The sequence below is a fragment of the Geospiza fortis genome, unplaced genomic scaffold, assembly GCF_000277835.1.
Source record: "Geospiza fortis unplaced genomic scaffold, GeoFor_1.0 scaffold92, whole genome shotgun sequence".
NCBI classification, from domain to species: domain Eukaryota; kingdom Metazoa; phylum Chordata; class Aves; order Passeriformes; family Thraupidae; genus Geospiza; species Geospiza fortis.
In genome coordinates, this window is record NW_005054389.1 from 690951 (window position 1) to 704206 (window position 13256).

General features: G+C 42.6%; 1 protein-coding gene across 7 annotated transcripts in view; it reads right to left on the reverse strand.

Annotated features, from left to right (window-relative positions):
- Positions 1–3826: 3826 nt before the first annotated feature.
- The window catches only part of CISD1 (CDGSH iron sulfur domain 1), a 12950-nt gene continuing 3520 nt past the window's right edge, over positions 3827–13256 (reverse strand). For 2 of the 7 annotated variants that reach the window (XM_031060718.1, XM_031060720.1), the window contains exons 2-4: positions 11853–12114; positions 10930–11135; positions 4721–6667 (exon numbers count right to left, since the gene is read on the reverse strand). In XM_031060718.1, the coding sequence (XP_030916578.1) occupies positions 6578–6667; positions 10930–11135; positions 11853–11925 (369 nt within the window). In that variant the 5' untranslated portion in view covers positions 11926–12114 and the 3' untranslated portion in view covers positions 4721–6577. Of the gene's footprint in view, positions 4672–4720; positions 6668–10929; positions 11136–11852; positions 12115–13256 lie in introns of those variants that run through there. The other 5 variants (XM_031060719.1, XM_031060721.1, XM_005425543.2 and 2 more) reach the window with 5 other exon arrangements.

Consider the following 13256-nt stretch of genomic DNA (forward strand, 5'->3'; position numbering starts at 1 on the left):
AAAAAGTAATTTAACCTGCACAGCTGTTAGAGCCAAGAATGAGACTGAAAGAACACACTGTTTGAAAAAGGCATCAAATTTGATAATTACTGCAGTGGAAGCCTGTGCTGGCCATTGTTTTGGTACCCGAATCTTGAGCAAGAGCCCTGGCAGTGAACAGACAGTGCATCTTGAACATGTCTTACCCATGTATGGTGATATTTTCCAGCTGTAGGAAAGTATTTGAGAAAAGCTATGCAGTGTGGCCTTATCATTCATTTTGCTGCCTGTTGCCAGCTAGCTTGACTGAACAGAACAAACATTGCAGTTACTGAGCAGACCCTTGGAATACACTGATTTTTGAATGCTTTACGCATTAAAGATGTCATCTCTGGGATGCTCAGGAAGCTTTTTTGCACTTTTTTTTTTTTTGGTGTAAGTCTGCCACACATACAAAAACAGCAGAAGAAAATCATAGTCTGTGTGCCAAAAAAGGATGCAGAGCAGGGTGAATTAAGGGCAGTGCAATGTCAAATAGGAAAGAGGGATGGCTGGGTCTTCAGCTGGGAAAACCTAACATGAGACATGATCTATTTGTGCTTATGTGAGACCTGTGCAGCTTCTAAATATTGAAGGAAACAGAAGTTGCTTGAGAAGCCAGGTAAATCCCTTCTTACTTCTCCAGACTGCATATGGGGAAAGGTGGACTGCATCCTGCTTAGCTAGTCCTGTAAACTTACTGTGATTTTACTGACTTCTGGGGGCATACCACTAAATTCTATTTATTACAACTGCACATCTAATGAAACAGCTTACAAAGTGGGGTGTGGAGGAACAGGAGACTGCTAAAGGGACCCACTGCACTGCTGTGTGTTGTTTTCTGTCCAGTACTGCAGAATTTCACAAACAGTTGAGGAAGAAAAACCTCAGTAAGAGATGTCTGCTCAAACACATAACCCTTCAACTCTAAGAGGCATGGGTTTGGCTAAGAGAACCACCACTTTATACTTTTAATGCTTGGCTCTATTAGGGTATAGAATGAAATGCAACATACCATTGTGTCGTTTGATTTATCCCTTTTTGCTCCCATGTAGTACTGTTACATGATGATCAATCTTCTCTAGCTTATGCTCTCTTCCCATCCACATCTTTTTTCTTCCTTTTTCCCTTCTTCTCTTCATGGATTTGTTTGTTTATTTTTATGTTATTTAGTTTTTATTCAGCTGCTCTCTGCATTAGCCTCAGCATTAGACAGCTTGGAAATCATCCTGCCAAGAAATGCACTGCACACCCCAGCAACAGAAAACAAGCATCAGAGAACTTCAAGCAGCAGGCCCAGGTACCCATTCTAAATTAATCATGGCTCTAGGAAAATTATTATGACAGTGCAAAACAAAGAAGCCACTCATCAATGCAGGAAAACCATGGCAGAAAAGCCTGGATACAGAGAGCAATTGGGGGAGCAGGTATCTGACACTGCTGGACTGAGTATGTGTCAGTGCAGATCTGTGTGAAATGTTCTGTCTGGGCTAAAACAGCAATGGAGAACACCAATAAACTCAGCTCCCTGCCAGTGGTGCTGGGCATCCTCTCTCTGCCCACAGGCAAGGGGGAGGTTGTGCTTGTCCACATAATCCAGTCAGGACTCAGCATGGGTTTTGTCAACCTTGAAGCTTCAGGAGTTGAAACAAAAGATTTAGTATGAGACTTCCATGTCCCGGGTGGCTAAGGAGAAGCCAGCTGACAAGGTTCCTCTGCAGAACCAATGTTTAGTTTCATGCCTACATTCTTATCCTTCCTGCTATTATAAAATGTTCTTCCGTTTCTTGGATGTCAGCAGCTGTGATACAACAGTGACTCATGTTTCCATGTCTTTAGTTGCATTACACTGAAAGGAAAATCCACCTCTTACTGCTGCACAGTGGCACAAGGTAAGTTTTACAGACCCCAACAGCACCAGAACAAGACCCAAACAGCATCAATACGGTAATTTTAGCAGGGAACTGGCAGTACAACTTCCGGACTCAAAGTCCAGAAGGCTCTGGTCATGAAACACTGCTTAGTTGCTAATATATTTATGCAGCACTTCCAGCTGCCTGGGCTCAGCCAGCCAGCACTGCTGCTGAAACCCCTTAAATCCATGGGTGTGGATAAAGCCCCTAGACCAGCGCTCATGGAGACACCATTGCACAGTGTGTTGATTTGGCACAGACTGGTTTTCTGGTAGAGGGGAGTGGTTTCTGTGAGAAGCTGCTAGAAGCATTCACCATGTCCAACAGAGCCAATCTCTGATGGCTCTGAGGATGGAAATACTGCTGGCCCAGTTAGAGAGGTCGGTAATGCTTCTGTGATGACCTATTTAAAAAGAAAATCAAAACAGCACACAAGACAGTTTTTTTCCAGGGGTGGCGAGGCACCACCACCAGGGCTATCCCAGCTCAGTGTGCAATGTGCTGCAGCTGCTGCCACCCCCAGCCAGCCACGATGCAGGCAGAAGGGCAGGGATGGCAGAGGGGCAGGGATGGCAGGAGGAGGGCAGGGGTGGCAGTGGCCTCTCTTTCCCAGCCCTGCCTGACGAGAGGCACTGAACAGCCCCAGCGCCGGCACTGCCCGCTCAGCGCTGTGGGGCCGACAGCAGAAACACAGCAAGCAACTGTCCGGCACGGAACCTAGACAAGATCAACCTCTCAGTGCTGTGGGATCTTGCAAGAATGTTTGAATTGGTGGAACTCGTTGGCAATAGTACAGGCAAAAGTTTTTCTTCTAGTCAGAGAAGAGGAGGAAGTGAGGACATGTGAGGGAGATAGCATGGCAGCACCAAGGTCAGTGGAAAAAGGGGGAGGAGGTGCTCCAAGCACCAGAGCTGAGATTGCTCTGCAGGCCATGGTGAGGACTGTGGTGAGGCAGCTGTCTCCCTGCAGTCCATGAAGTCCATGGGGGATGCAGAGATCCACTCACAGCCTGTGGGAGAAGTGCTCACACTCACAGAGGTGGATGCCAGAGAAAGCTGTGATCTAGTGGGAGACCTGAATGGAGAGAGAGGGCTTCTGCTTCCAAAGATTGAGGGCCCTTGCTTCCCAACTAGAGCAGCCTATTCTTAGAGGACTGCACCCCATGGACAAGTGACCCACACCACAGCAGTTTTGGGATGACTGTTTGCCCATGGGATGGACTCATGTGGTAGCAGTTTTGGCAAGACTGCTGCTCATGAGATTAGAGCCATGCTAGAGAAATTCACAGAGAACTGTCTCCCATGGGAGGCACCCCACAGAACAGCAGAGGAAATGCTCCTCTCCCTGAGCAAACAGAAGATGATGTCCAGTGACAAACTGACCAAAACTCTCACACCCTGTCTCCCTCTACTGTCAGTGGGAAGGAGGGAGGGGCTGGGAAAAAAAAAAAAGGTGTTTTAAAGGCTTATTTTACTTCTCATTATTTACTTCCTCCTCTGACTCTGTTAATCATAAATTTACTTTATACCTTTAAATTTCAACCTGTTTTTCCCTTAGACTGTTTTCTCCCAGTTGTCATCTCAACTCATGAGCCCTTCATTAATTTTTTTTCCCTCCCCTCTGCCCAGCTGAGAGCAAGAGAGGGTGAGTGAATGGCTTTTGTGGATGCCTGGCATTTGGCCGGGGTCAAACTACAACACGTGGCCTCTGTTTCCATCCAGCGGAGCTGCAGTGCTGGCTTATGGCTCCACTGCCCCCTCAGCCTGCAGACTGAGAGTGCTCCAGTGAAACCTGCAGGAAATACCTGTAACTGATAGCCTCCCTCCTTCAAGGATCCTGACTGCAGAAGCACTCAAATACCTGACATTCACACTACTTCAATGAGTCACACTCAATTACTCAAGAATCAGTACTTTAATTGCCTGACCTTCCCAACAAACACTTGCAAGCTGAAAATAACGAGGAGCAGAAATAGTTTCACCCTGCAGCAGGGATTTTTCTCTGCTTTAATTTTTGAAGGATTTCTATTAGGAGTTTCAATCTGAGGTCAAAATTGCACATTTGAATCATGTGGTTAAATTTATGGTTAAAACTGGTAGAAATGTAACCAATGCACTTCATACTCTAGAGATTATTTGAGGAAAGCACTAAACAACAAGACTTAGGAAAACACTGGAACAGTCAAGCACTCTGGCCATTAGAATGCAGTGCCTATTATGGTACCTTAGTACCTATTATGGTACTAAGAGAAAAAATGAAGTGTTCTCTGTGATGCTCACTGAGACTGCTTGGTTAAGTCTGTTTCCTCAAATCCAAGACTCTCTTCTCATCATCACGTTTGAACAGCTTGCATAAATAAGGTACAGTACAGGAATTGTATGTGCCTCTAATTAAGATCTGAACACTCAAACCAACATTTAGAAATGCAACACGTCTCCAAAACAAGTCACCAGGATGTAAATCAACAGAGACTCAGCTTCTCAGGAATAAAAACTTCCCACAGGGCCCACTTCCCTGACGCCCAAACTCCCGAAAATATTTTATTGGCAAACTCCACAAAATAGTTTTATGACTCAGGAGACTTATCTGAAACCTCAGGACTTCATTTCTCAGACCATTAACACTGAATTTCTATTCCTTCAGGAGCAGCCAGGCTTTGATGTTGACAGGAAAAGGAGTCTCAGAAGGAAAATCCACTCCACACACAGGTTCATGACTACAGCAGCACTGTACAGCTCTACTGAAAGAAAGAGCATAGCCATGAGAACACAGACTTTACAACCTTGAGATTAAGATGAGCTCAAATGTATATTTGACAAAAATACAGAAATATCCACTGTCATATTCTAATAATACAGAAGTTACTTTGCTTTGGATAAAATGTATTTGATAATTTAAGGTTAAAACAACTTTCCATATGCATCAGTACTCAGCAAAGTAAAAAATATCAAGTCTTTACACTCAGACAGAAAAGACAAACTAACATGTTTTACTGCAACTTCTTTCAGGTCAAGAGGTCTCTTGGACAGTAGTGCTCTTACTCTGACACTCCACCTTTCTCTACCTGTGCCTCCTTCTTTACATTCTGGGACTTCTGCCCAAATCCAGACCAGTTGGCCAAGACCTCAGCCTCTGAAAGCCTCACACAGAGACTATGCAAAACATCTTCAGTTTTAACAAGCTGTACCAACCTTAAAAAAATAAAACAACCAGAACTCTCCTGCCCTGATCATCGGAAGAATCCTTAAGGGTCCAGGATAAAATGTCAGCTTCCTAACAAGGCCTTTCATGTAGCCCTGAGGTAGTGTCTGTCTGAGGACATTCAGAGCTCAATCTTATGCAGGCCACAGTTACACTCATGGACTGGGCAGTACAAAACTGCCCCCTGCTGCCCCACTCTTTGGGTTTTGCTTTGTACTTACATGCATGTTAACAAATCAAAGCTATTTAAGGAAACCAACGTGACAGCCACTAATGCAACCATGCCAAACAAGACAAGTGCCATGGGTAAGGAGGGTAAGAGCTCTCTCTGTCTCATCCTTCCCTCCCTTCTTGTTTCTATCTGTTTTCAAAGCCTTTCTTCATCCATGCCAGGGTTTTTTGGTAAAATCAGCTGAACCACATTAGCAGCCCAGGGAGGCAGGAGTTAAGACACATAGAGCCTAAGGCCACATATTAAGAAAGGTATGCCTCCTCCCTTCTCAGTGGGAAAAGCTTTCCAGAACCAGCCAGTGCAATGGTGAAGCAGATAGTGATGACAGGTGGGGGGGTTTTAGTTTTTATTTTAGCTTCTGGAATTAATCAGCATAGCCACCCCACAGAAGCATCCTGTGGTCTGGGGAAGTTGGCTTCACTGAAAGAATGCAAGTGAAAGTAAGGCTTTCTCTAACAGCAATAAAAACCCTGCCACCTCCCCTGCCCATCACTCCTGGAGCACTTTGTGTCATTTCATTCACCTATTAAGAAATCTCTAGAGACTATTTCCCTAATCCTACTCTAAATACAGGTCTGCAGTTTGGATAGTGTTTTCTTGATACCAAATAGAAGTAGGGTCAAGTTTCAATGCTGCTGTAAAATCAAAGGTAAAGTTGCCCTCTAGCCCCATCTTTCAGCCTTTACTGTTGTCTGTTCATAGCTAGCAATTTGAATTTGTTCCTTTACAGAAGCCATACAGCACTGTAGCGTAACAGGACAAATGTGACAACTGCAGAAAATGCAGCACAATTAGAGATTATGATGGCACTGTGATTTCTTCCCTGCCACTGCCTTTTACATGGATATCTATCTACCTCTGAACCTCTCCAGGATTTTATTATCTATCTTTCGATATACATGTATTTGAAAATAATTTAATACCTATTTCCTGATGAAGTACATTCTGTGTCTCATTTTAGTTTCACACTAGTGAGAGGGTACACACATTTTACAGGACAAAAATTTTAAACCATGACTACTTAGTAAATTATGCATTGTAGTGATTGAAAGACAACAAGTACCAGAGAAAATATACATGCTGAAGCCTGATGTATATACTAAATGGGAAGTCTTCAGTGATATGACAAAGAATTTGTGGATTTCCCCCCCCCCCAATTACAAGAGAACAGAGGATTTGTCAGACATTGATTCTGGAGCTTCTACTGTCCACTCTACGCCTCCTTCCTCTTGATGATCAGAGGCCCAACGTTGTCGCCAGTTTCCTCGTTGTGCTTTGTGTGAGAGCCATCACACAGTGGGAACTGAAAAAAGAAAGAATAAACACATCTAAAGGACATCCACAGTTAGAACTGAGAACCTAGGCTGAAAGTTTATTAGACATCTTCTCATTAAATCCACTGAAACCACAGACCACAACTTTTATGCCAGCATCTCAGGTCTCCCTGAGTTTTGGCTGAATGCTAGCTTTATCCTTATTAGTGTAGAGCAGACAAGAGGCTTGCTCTCAAACAGCAGCCATCAAACTCCACTCTTTGGTGTTCCTGCCTCAGGTGAGCAGGAGAAAACTACAGCCTGAGCAGACCTTCAGCTGTGACCTACCTGGAGTATCTTACTCTCAACCTTGCCCCACACCTCCTCAGTGCTGCCTTTAAGAGCCACATCAGTTGAAAGTAATTTAAAGAAATATTTGTTCCATTAAAAAACCCCAAACAAACCCCACCCTAGAACAGGCTGGTCAGAGCAAGAATTACAGGGACTCCTTTAGACAGCCCTAACTGCCCAGATCCCAGAGAAGTGATAACTACTGCTCCCGGGAAGCTCTTAGCACATGGAAGAGTTGAAAGACATTCTGAGGCAGTAAGAGTGAGGTTGGATCCCATCACTTCTCAAGGATGCATTTTCAGGACTACACCCGCTCTGCACAGGAAACTGGAGATCATCACAGAAATCACACACTGGTATTTTGCATTCAGTTACAATTTTGTTTGCTTAGAAGTAATGGGGTTGAAAGTTGGGCATTACTCAGCTGTTGCCTCTGCAACAGGACTGTTCTCCTGCAGTACCATCAGTGAGTGAGACTCAATGTTCCACTGAGCTCAATGTTCCTGCTTCAGTCACAGCCTTTGAAAAACATTAATACCCTACCACCCATGCTTCATTAGAATAAAAGATTTCAAAGTACTGCTAAAAACCAACACAGTGAAACAATATACAGAGCTTTAAAAATAACACCACCTTGTCTGGAGGATAGTATTGGGAGGGAAGGAGAGAGATGAGGCGTAGGGGTTTCTTCCGGCTTTTCACAGTAATGAAATGTCAAAACCCAGGCTAAAAATGGCATGCAATATTTCTGAATAAAGAAACCTGAAATTCAGAGAATGCTCATATAAGCTGATTCATGGAGAAACCTTCTCATCCCATCAGTCATTTGTGACTCAATGAATAAGTAGCGACAGACACTTGGACAAAATCTCAGCAAACAGCAATGTATGTTACTGGGACATTGACCACATTTCAACAGATGTTCCTGGGCCAGTTGTTTTCCCATTTAATATCACAATCCATTGGTCTTCACAGATGCAATGACACAGCTTCCATCAGACATTATCATCTCACAAGCTCCAAGGAGGCAGCCCAAAGTCCAGCTACAACATCATCACTTCAGGTTTTCAAGCAACAAAAAAGGTGGGATTCAAATAGCTAGGTTCAAATAGCATGCAGACATCTTTTACAGCTGCCAACAGTGACTGCTCTGCACTCATTCTGCTGGTCAGCTGCTCTCAGAACTCTGGCTGCCAGGGGCTGCTACACTGGACTTGAGCTTCTCAGGGACAAACACCAAACCAAACATCACTTTCCCAGAGCACCCACTTGGTCACCTCAAAGACCAGACACTGCAGAGAAGGATATTGGGCCTGACACAATGGTTCATCCCTGATTAAAAATAAAGCAGGCTAGCAGCAATAGTGGTCACAGCTCAAACCCCAGGGGTGATCTGGACAGTTCAGCTGATTTCCCTTGACACTGAACATGTTTGGATTATCTATCACTATTTCTGCTGATACTCTGCAGCAGTATTCCTCAACCCACAACCTGGGGGCTAACACTTCTCTGGAAGACACAGAAGCTGCATGTCATTGTAAAAAGACAGCAAATTAAATTTCCCACTCCCCCAACTCACACCTAAAAATGAAGACAAGTAAGAAAACAAGTGTTCTAACCTTAATTTCAGTTTAAAAGACAAAACTCTTGTCTCTATGTTGCTAAGTTTGAGCACTGGGTTTTTCACTAAACTGGACAACTATGAAGTGCCTGCAGAGCACAACACTGAATAGAAAAGGGTCATTTAAAGAACCACCCATTTATTATTAACAGATAATTACATGCCAAGACAAACTTATTTCAATATACCATGTTTGGTTTTTTAAAACACATACATTACACAAAGACTTTGACCAGCAAAAAGCTTTTTAAGTACACTTTTTCAGAAAAAAAAAACCCAAACAGAAACAACTGCTCTTTTTTCAAGAGTTACTCTAAAATAGTCTGGTGTAGTCCAACTGCTTTGTTATTCCATATAGAGGAGCACCATGTGGGGCCAGCTGTAAGTGCATGCACACCATCAGTGCAACAGAAACATCCTGTGGCTCCTAATGCTACTGCTTCTACCAACAGCCTCATGCCACAGGTGAGCCTGAATCTCAGGAGAAGTGCACAGAGTGACACGAAAGGACATTTCTGCTAGCCTTGAGATGCACCTATTTAACAACAACATGACAGATACCTAATGCATTTGAAGTAACCGTAATTCCCTGCATTGAAAGCACACACATTCCACATTCTGACACCATCTAATTAAAAATTTAAACAGTTTGAGAACTGTGAAAGCCAGATAAGGCTAGCTGACAAGTTGCAACTATGACAAGCACGTAAGAATGATGTACTTTATTACTGTTTCACAATAACAAATATGAGAAGTACACAAACCCTATTAAAGGGTTTGCATGTTATGCAACTCATGCTGCAAGGTCAGCCCATGAAGGCAAGAGGAAGGCAACAAAACTGGAAACTACAGGCTTTGAGGTGGAACATGTTGACTAAAATACTTCCCATTAAACAGCAATAAAAGGAAACAAATACCTTCCAAAATTTCCACTGACCTCCTAAATGCCTTTACAAGACCTTTCAGATCAGAACTCTCAGAATATACTCATTATAGCCTCATCTACTTTGTTTTTAACTCAGTAGGGCAATTATGTTCCTAAACTGCCAATATCCCTTAAACATATCCAAAACATACTTCTTAAGGTTCTTATTTCACACCAAAAGAAGGGCAACATCAAACAACAGCAAACAATTGGCAGGAGCTGCAATGCAGCCAGCAGTATCAGACACTATCTTCCATTTCTGTTTAGAAGACTGAATAGGAAGGAGAAAGCACAAACACCAGGGCTCAAGTAGGGTTTTTTCAGTTCAGACTCCAGACAGAATAAAGAAGACAAGGGCACCTCCCCAAGACTTTCAGCATCAAATCACAATGCTGTTTAATCCTTAGCACAGTTACACTGTAAAACCCAATTCAGGTACAAATGTGTAAGCTCCTGAGATACCTGCAAGGTAATGAAGTCAGATCTGACAAGAGCAAGAACCCAAAGTTACAGCAGCTGGAAATTGCTGAGTTTGGCCTGATGAGACCAATGTCTAAGACTTGAGAATCTGAGTATTCACCTCCTGGGAGGAGAGAGAGCTGAATTTCAAGGCAGTTATCTGGCTCTGAAGGTCTGTATTATTTCAGACTTGATACACTGGCACCTCCTAAAAAAGCTTTTAAATGCGCACCAATGGTAAATGGACAGGATTAACTATGCAATCTACTTTCTCTCATTACAGATCCCAGAACTACCTTTATAGATAAAGTATATACATCTCAGGTGTCACACACCCCTAAGATCAGATTTAAATCTGAGGTACTGTTATTGAGAGGCTTGGTTATCACTAGGTTAAGGCAACTGAAGCAACCTAACTTCACATGCAAGCAAGCTGGACCAATATTTAGGCCAGACTTTTAACTGCGCAAAAATAAAGCTTAAAGCATGCCACTGTGATTGCATGGCATACACCACGTACTACTAGCAAGTACTTTCTGACTAAGCTTCCAACTTTCTCCAAAAAGAGGTGTTTAAGATCCTCACAGACTGTGTTTCCTGAGCTCCTACTGCCAACAGGCCAATGGTTTTGGATAAGCCTCAGTATCAGCACAGGTAGTACTCAAAATGGCATCTGTCACTCATGATCATGCTCCAGACAGTTGCTCTCTTTTCAAGATATCTTCTTCAGAGCTACAGGAACATTTTGCCCACTATTAGCACTGATCTGCAGGCTTTACTCTGAGCCTCAGAACAAATGTGCATCATTCTATAGATGAGAATATTGCTACATCTCTGTGCAGAACCATTTAGGTGAAAAGAGCTTAGTTTGCTCTAAATAAAGCAGTTTTAAAATAGTTTAGCTGGAAGATTTAATAATTTATGAACAACACTGGACCCATTCCCTCTTCTCTTACCTTCTTAGACCTCCAACAACGACAGTACACAGCCTTGTCTCCCAGATCTTCCATATCAAAGGCATGGACTACTTTGGGGTTATCCTTCTGGATATTTGGATTCACCATTGCTTTGGAGGATTTGTCTTTACAAAGAAGTGCTTTGTAAGCTAGATATCCAAGAGCAGCTGCTCCAGCAGCTATGGAGACTGCAGCAACCCATTCAGCTAGAATAAAAGAAGAAAAAACAAGAGACTGTCAGGTTTTCACCACAACATTCTATTAAAACTACTCAGCAGTAAATGTTTTCATACTTGCAGCAACACCTCTTTACTCTCCAACAGATGTTTTTATTCTGTAGTAGTAATTCTCTACCTTGAAAGAGTATTTTCCTTTGACAATCATCTAGTCAAAATGCTCTTTTCTATTATCAGAGTTCTACTTCACCCAAATCCTTTCTACACAAGGGTGAGAATTAACCTGGCAGTGTTTTCATGGCTTGGTTTTGTTTTTAACTTTTCTACTTAGCAAACCCTGATATTACCATCAGTAGTACATTATTTCAAAGTTCAGCATATTAAACTAGGTGTAGCAGCAAAAAACCTGTGTTTGTTTCAGTTCCAAGAAAGTCACTAAAGAAGAACAGTCAGTGCTAACAACCCAAAACTAGGTTTCAATCCAAAAAAGGCATGGGCACTGAGTAGCTTTTAATAAAATCCATCTTGTAACTAAAAGAACTAAAACCAGTTGTTTGGCAATGGGGAAATTATTAAATATACTACCACCTGTAACAAAAGCCATCTTAAGATTAAATCCCTACCACAGTATAGAAGAAAGAACAAGGATCCAAAAAGATTATATTTAAGAATCATAGCACATGGTTATTTTAACTAGATTAAATCCTAATCTCTGCGAGACAACTTTCATTTAAAAAATCCTCTTACCACAACTCATCATCCTCAAATTTCCTCCCTTTATCGGGCAAATTTTTGAAGTCTGTCTTAGCACAGTGTCCATTCCTGCAAGAGGTTTTCCTACTTTTTTGTGGTTCTACTGTTTTCTCTCTGCTTCATGAAAATAAGCTGGACTTTGGCTCAAAGGTTCAGGTTGCAGCACCAGGTCCGGTTGTTTCCTCTCAGAGTAACAAGTGGCTGCTCTTTCTTTGCTTTCTATCCAGCACTCCTACATACGCATGTACTGCAAGTTCTGTTTACAGACAAATAAACAGGAATTTCACTTTTAGCACATTTACAGAACTTCATAAAATTAGAACTGTCTCCTCTCCTTCTATGTTTTAATTGGATTTGTAAGACGCCAAGTTAGATGGCACCTGTGGAGCAAGAGACATCAATATGCCCAAGTCTAGGAAGAAACAAAAAACTTTATTAGTTCTTGCTACTTTCCATGATCTGACTTGCTGTATTTCCACTGAGAGCTTGCACTAAAAATATCAAGGTTTTCTGTCCCTGTCCCATAGACTTTCCTAAAATCTATATCCAAGCTCTTTCCTCAGCTAAAACACTGACAGGTATCAAACTGATCCAGAGGTGTCTGGCTGCAGCAGTATGTGGAATTAGACAGGTCTGTACAGTGTCTGCAGCCCTGTCAGACCTGGGAAGGCAGGCACTCCTTTAGAGTCTAACTAAAGGAGTAAAAGATGCAGAGATGCTTCAGAGTTCATTTTCTTAGTAAATGACACAGAAGAGACCAACATACACTGAGACCTCCCATGCTAATGAATAACAAACCCTTCCTGTAACAGTAAGGTGACACTAAAATACAGAAAATCATCTTTAACATGGAAGAATTTAGGGCAGGCATGTTTCCCTGCTCCCCAACTCCTTAAAACAATAAGAGCCCCAGAGATCATGTTGTGAATGCTGTGTTTTGTATCCATCCAGTGAGTTCTCAACCTTTATTCCCCAGAATAATGCATTAACTTTGATAAAGAAGTGAGGAAATTAAAATTTAGAACGGATTCTATGAAAATCTGCTTTAATTTAGCACAACAGCCCAAATAATGAAAAGGACAACTACAGTTTAAATCCAAGACAGCAGCTCTCCCAAGGAAAACCACTGCAGCAGCCCTGCCCTGGGGTGTGGCTGGGAGGAGGAGCTCAGCAAGCTCAGGGGCCTGCTGGCTCTGACAACTTGGAGGTGACCCCAATGAAATGCCAAGTGCAGCTCCTGCAGCAAAAGCAGATCTAGGGCTGCTCATTGTGTGGCTTTCAGGGAAGTAGCAATTGCAAGGATTGCCCAAGCTGCTACCAGCGCACTGCCCAAGGTCCAAACCTGCACCTACACTTTCAGTAAGTGATCATGGCACAGGGGGACCATATACCTTGTGA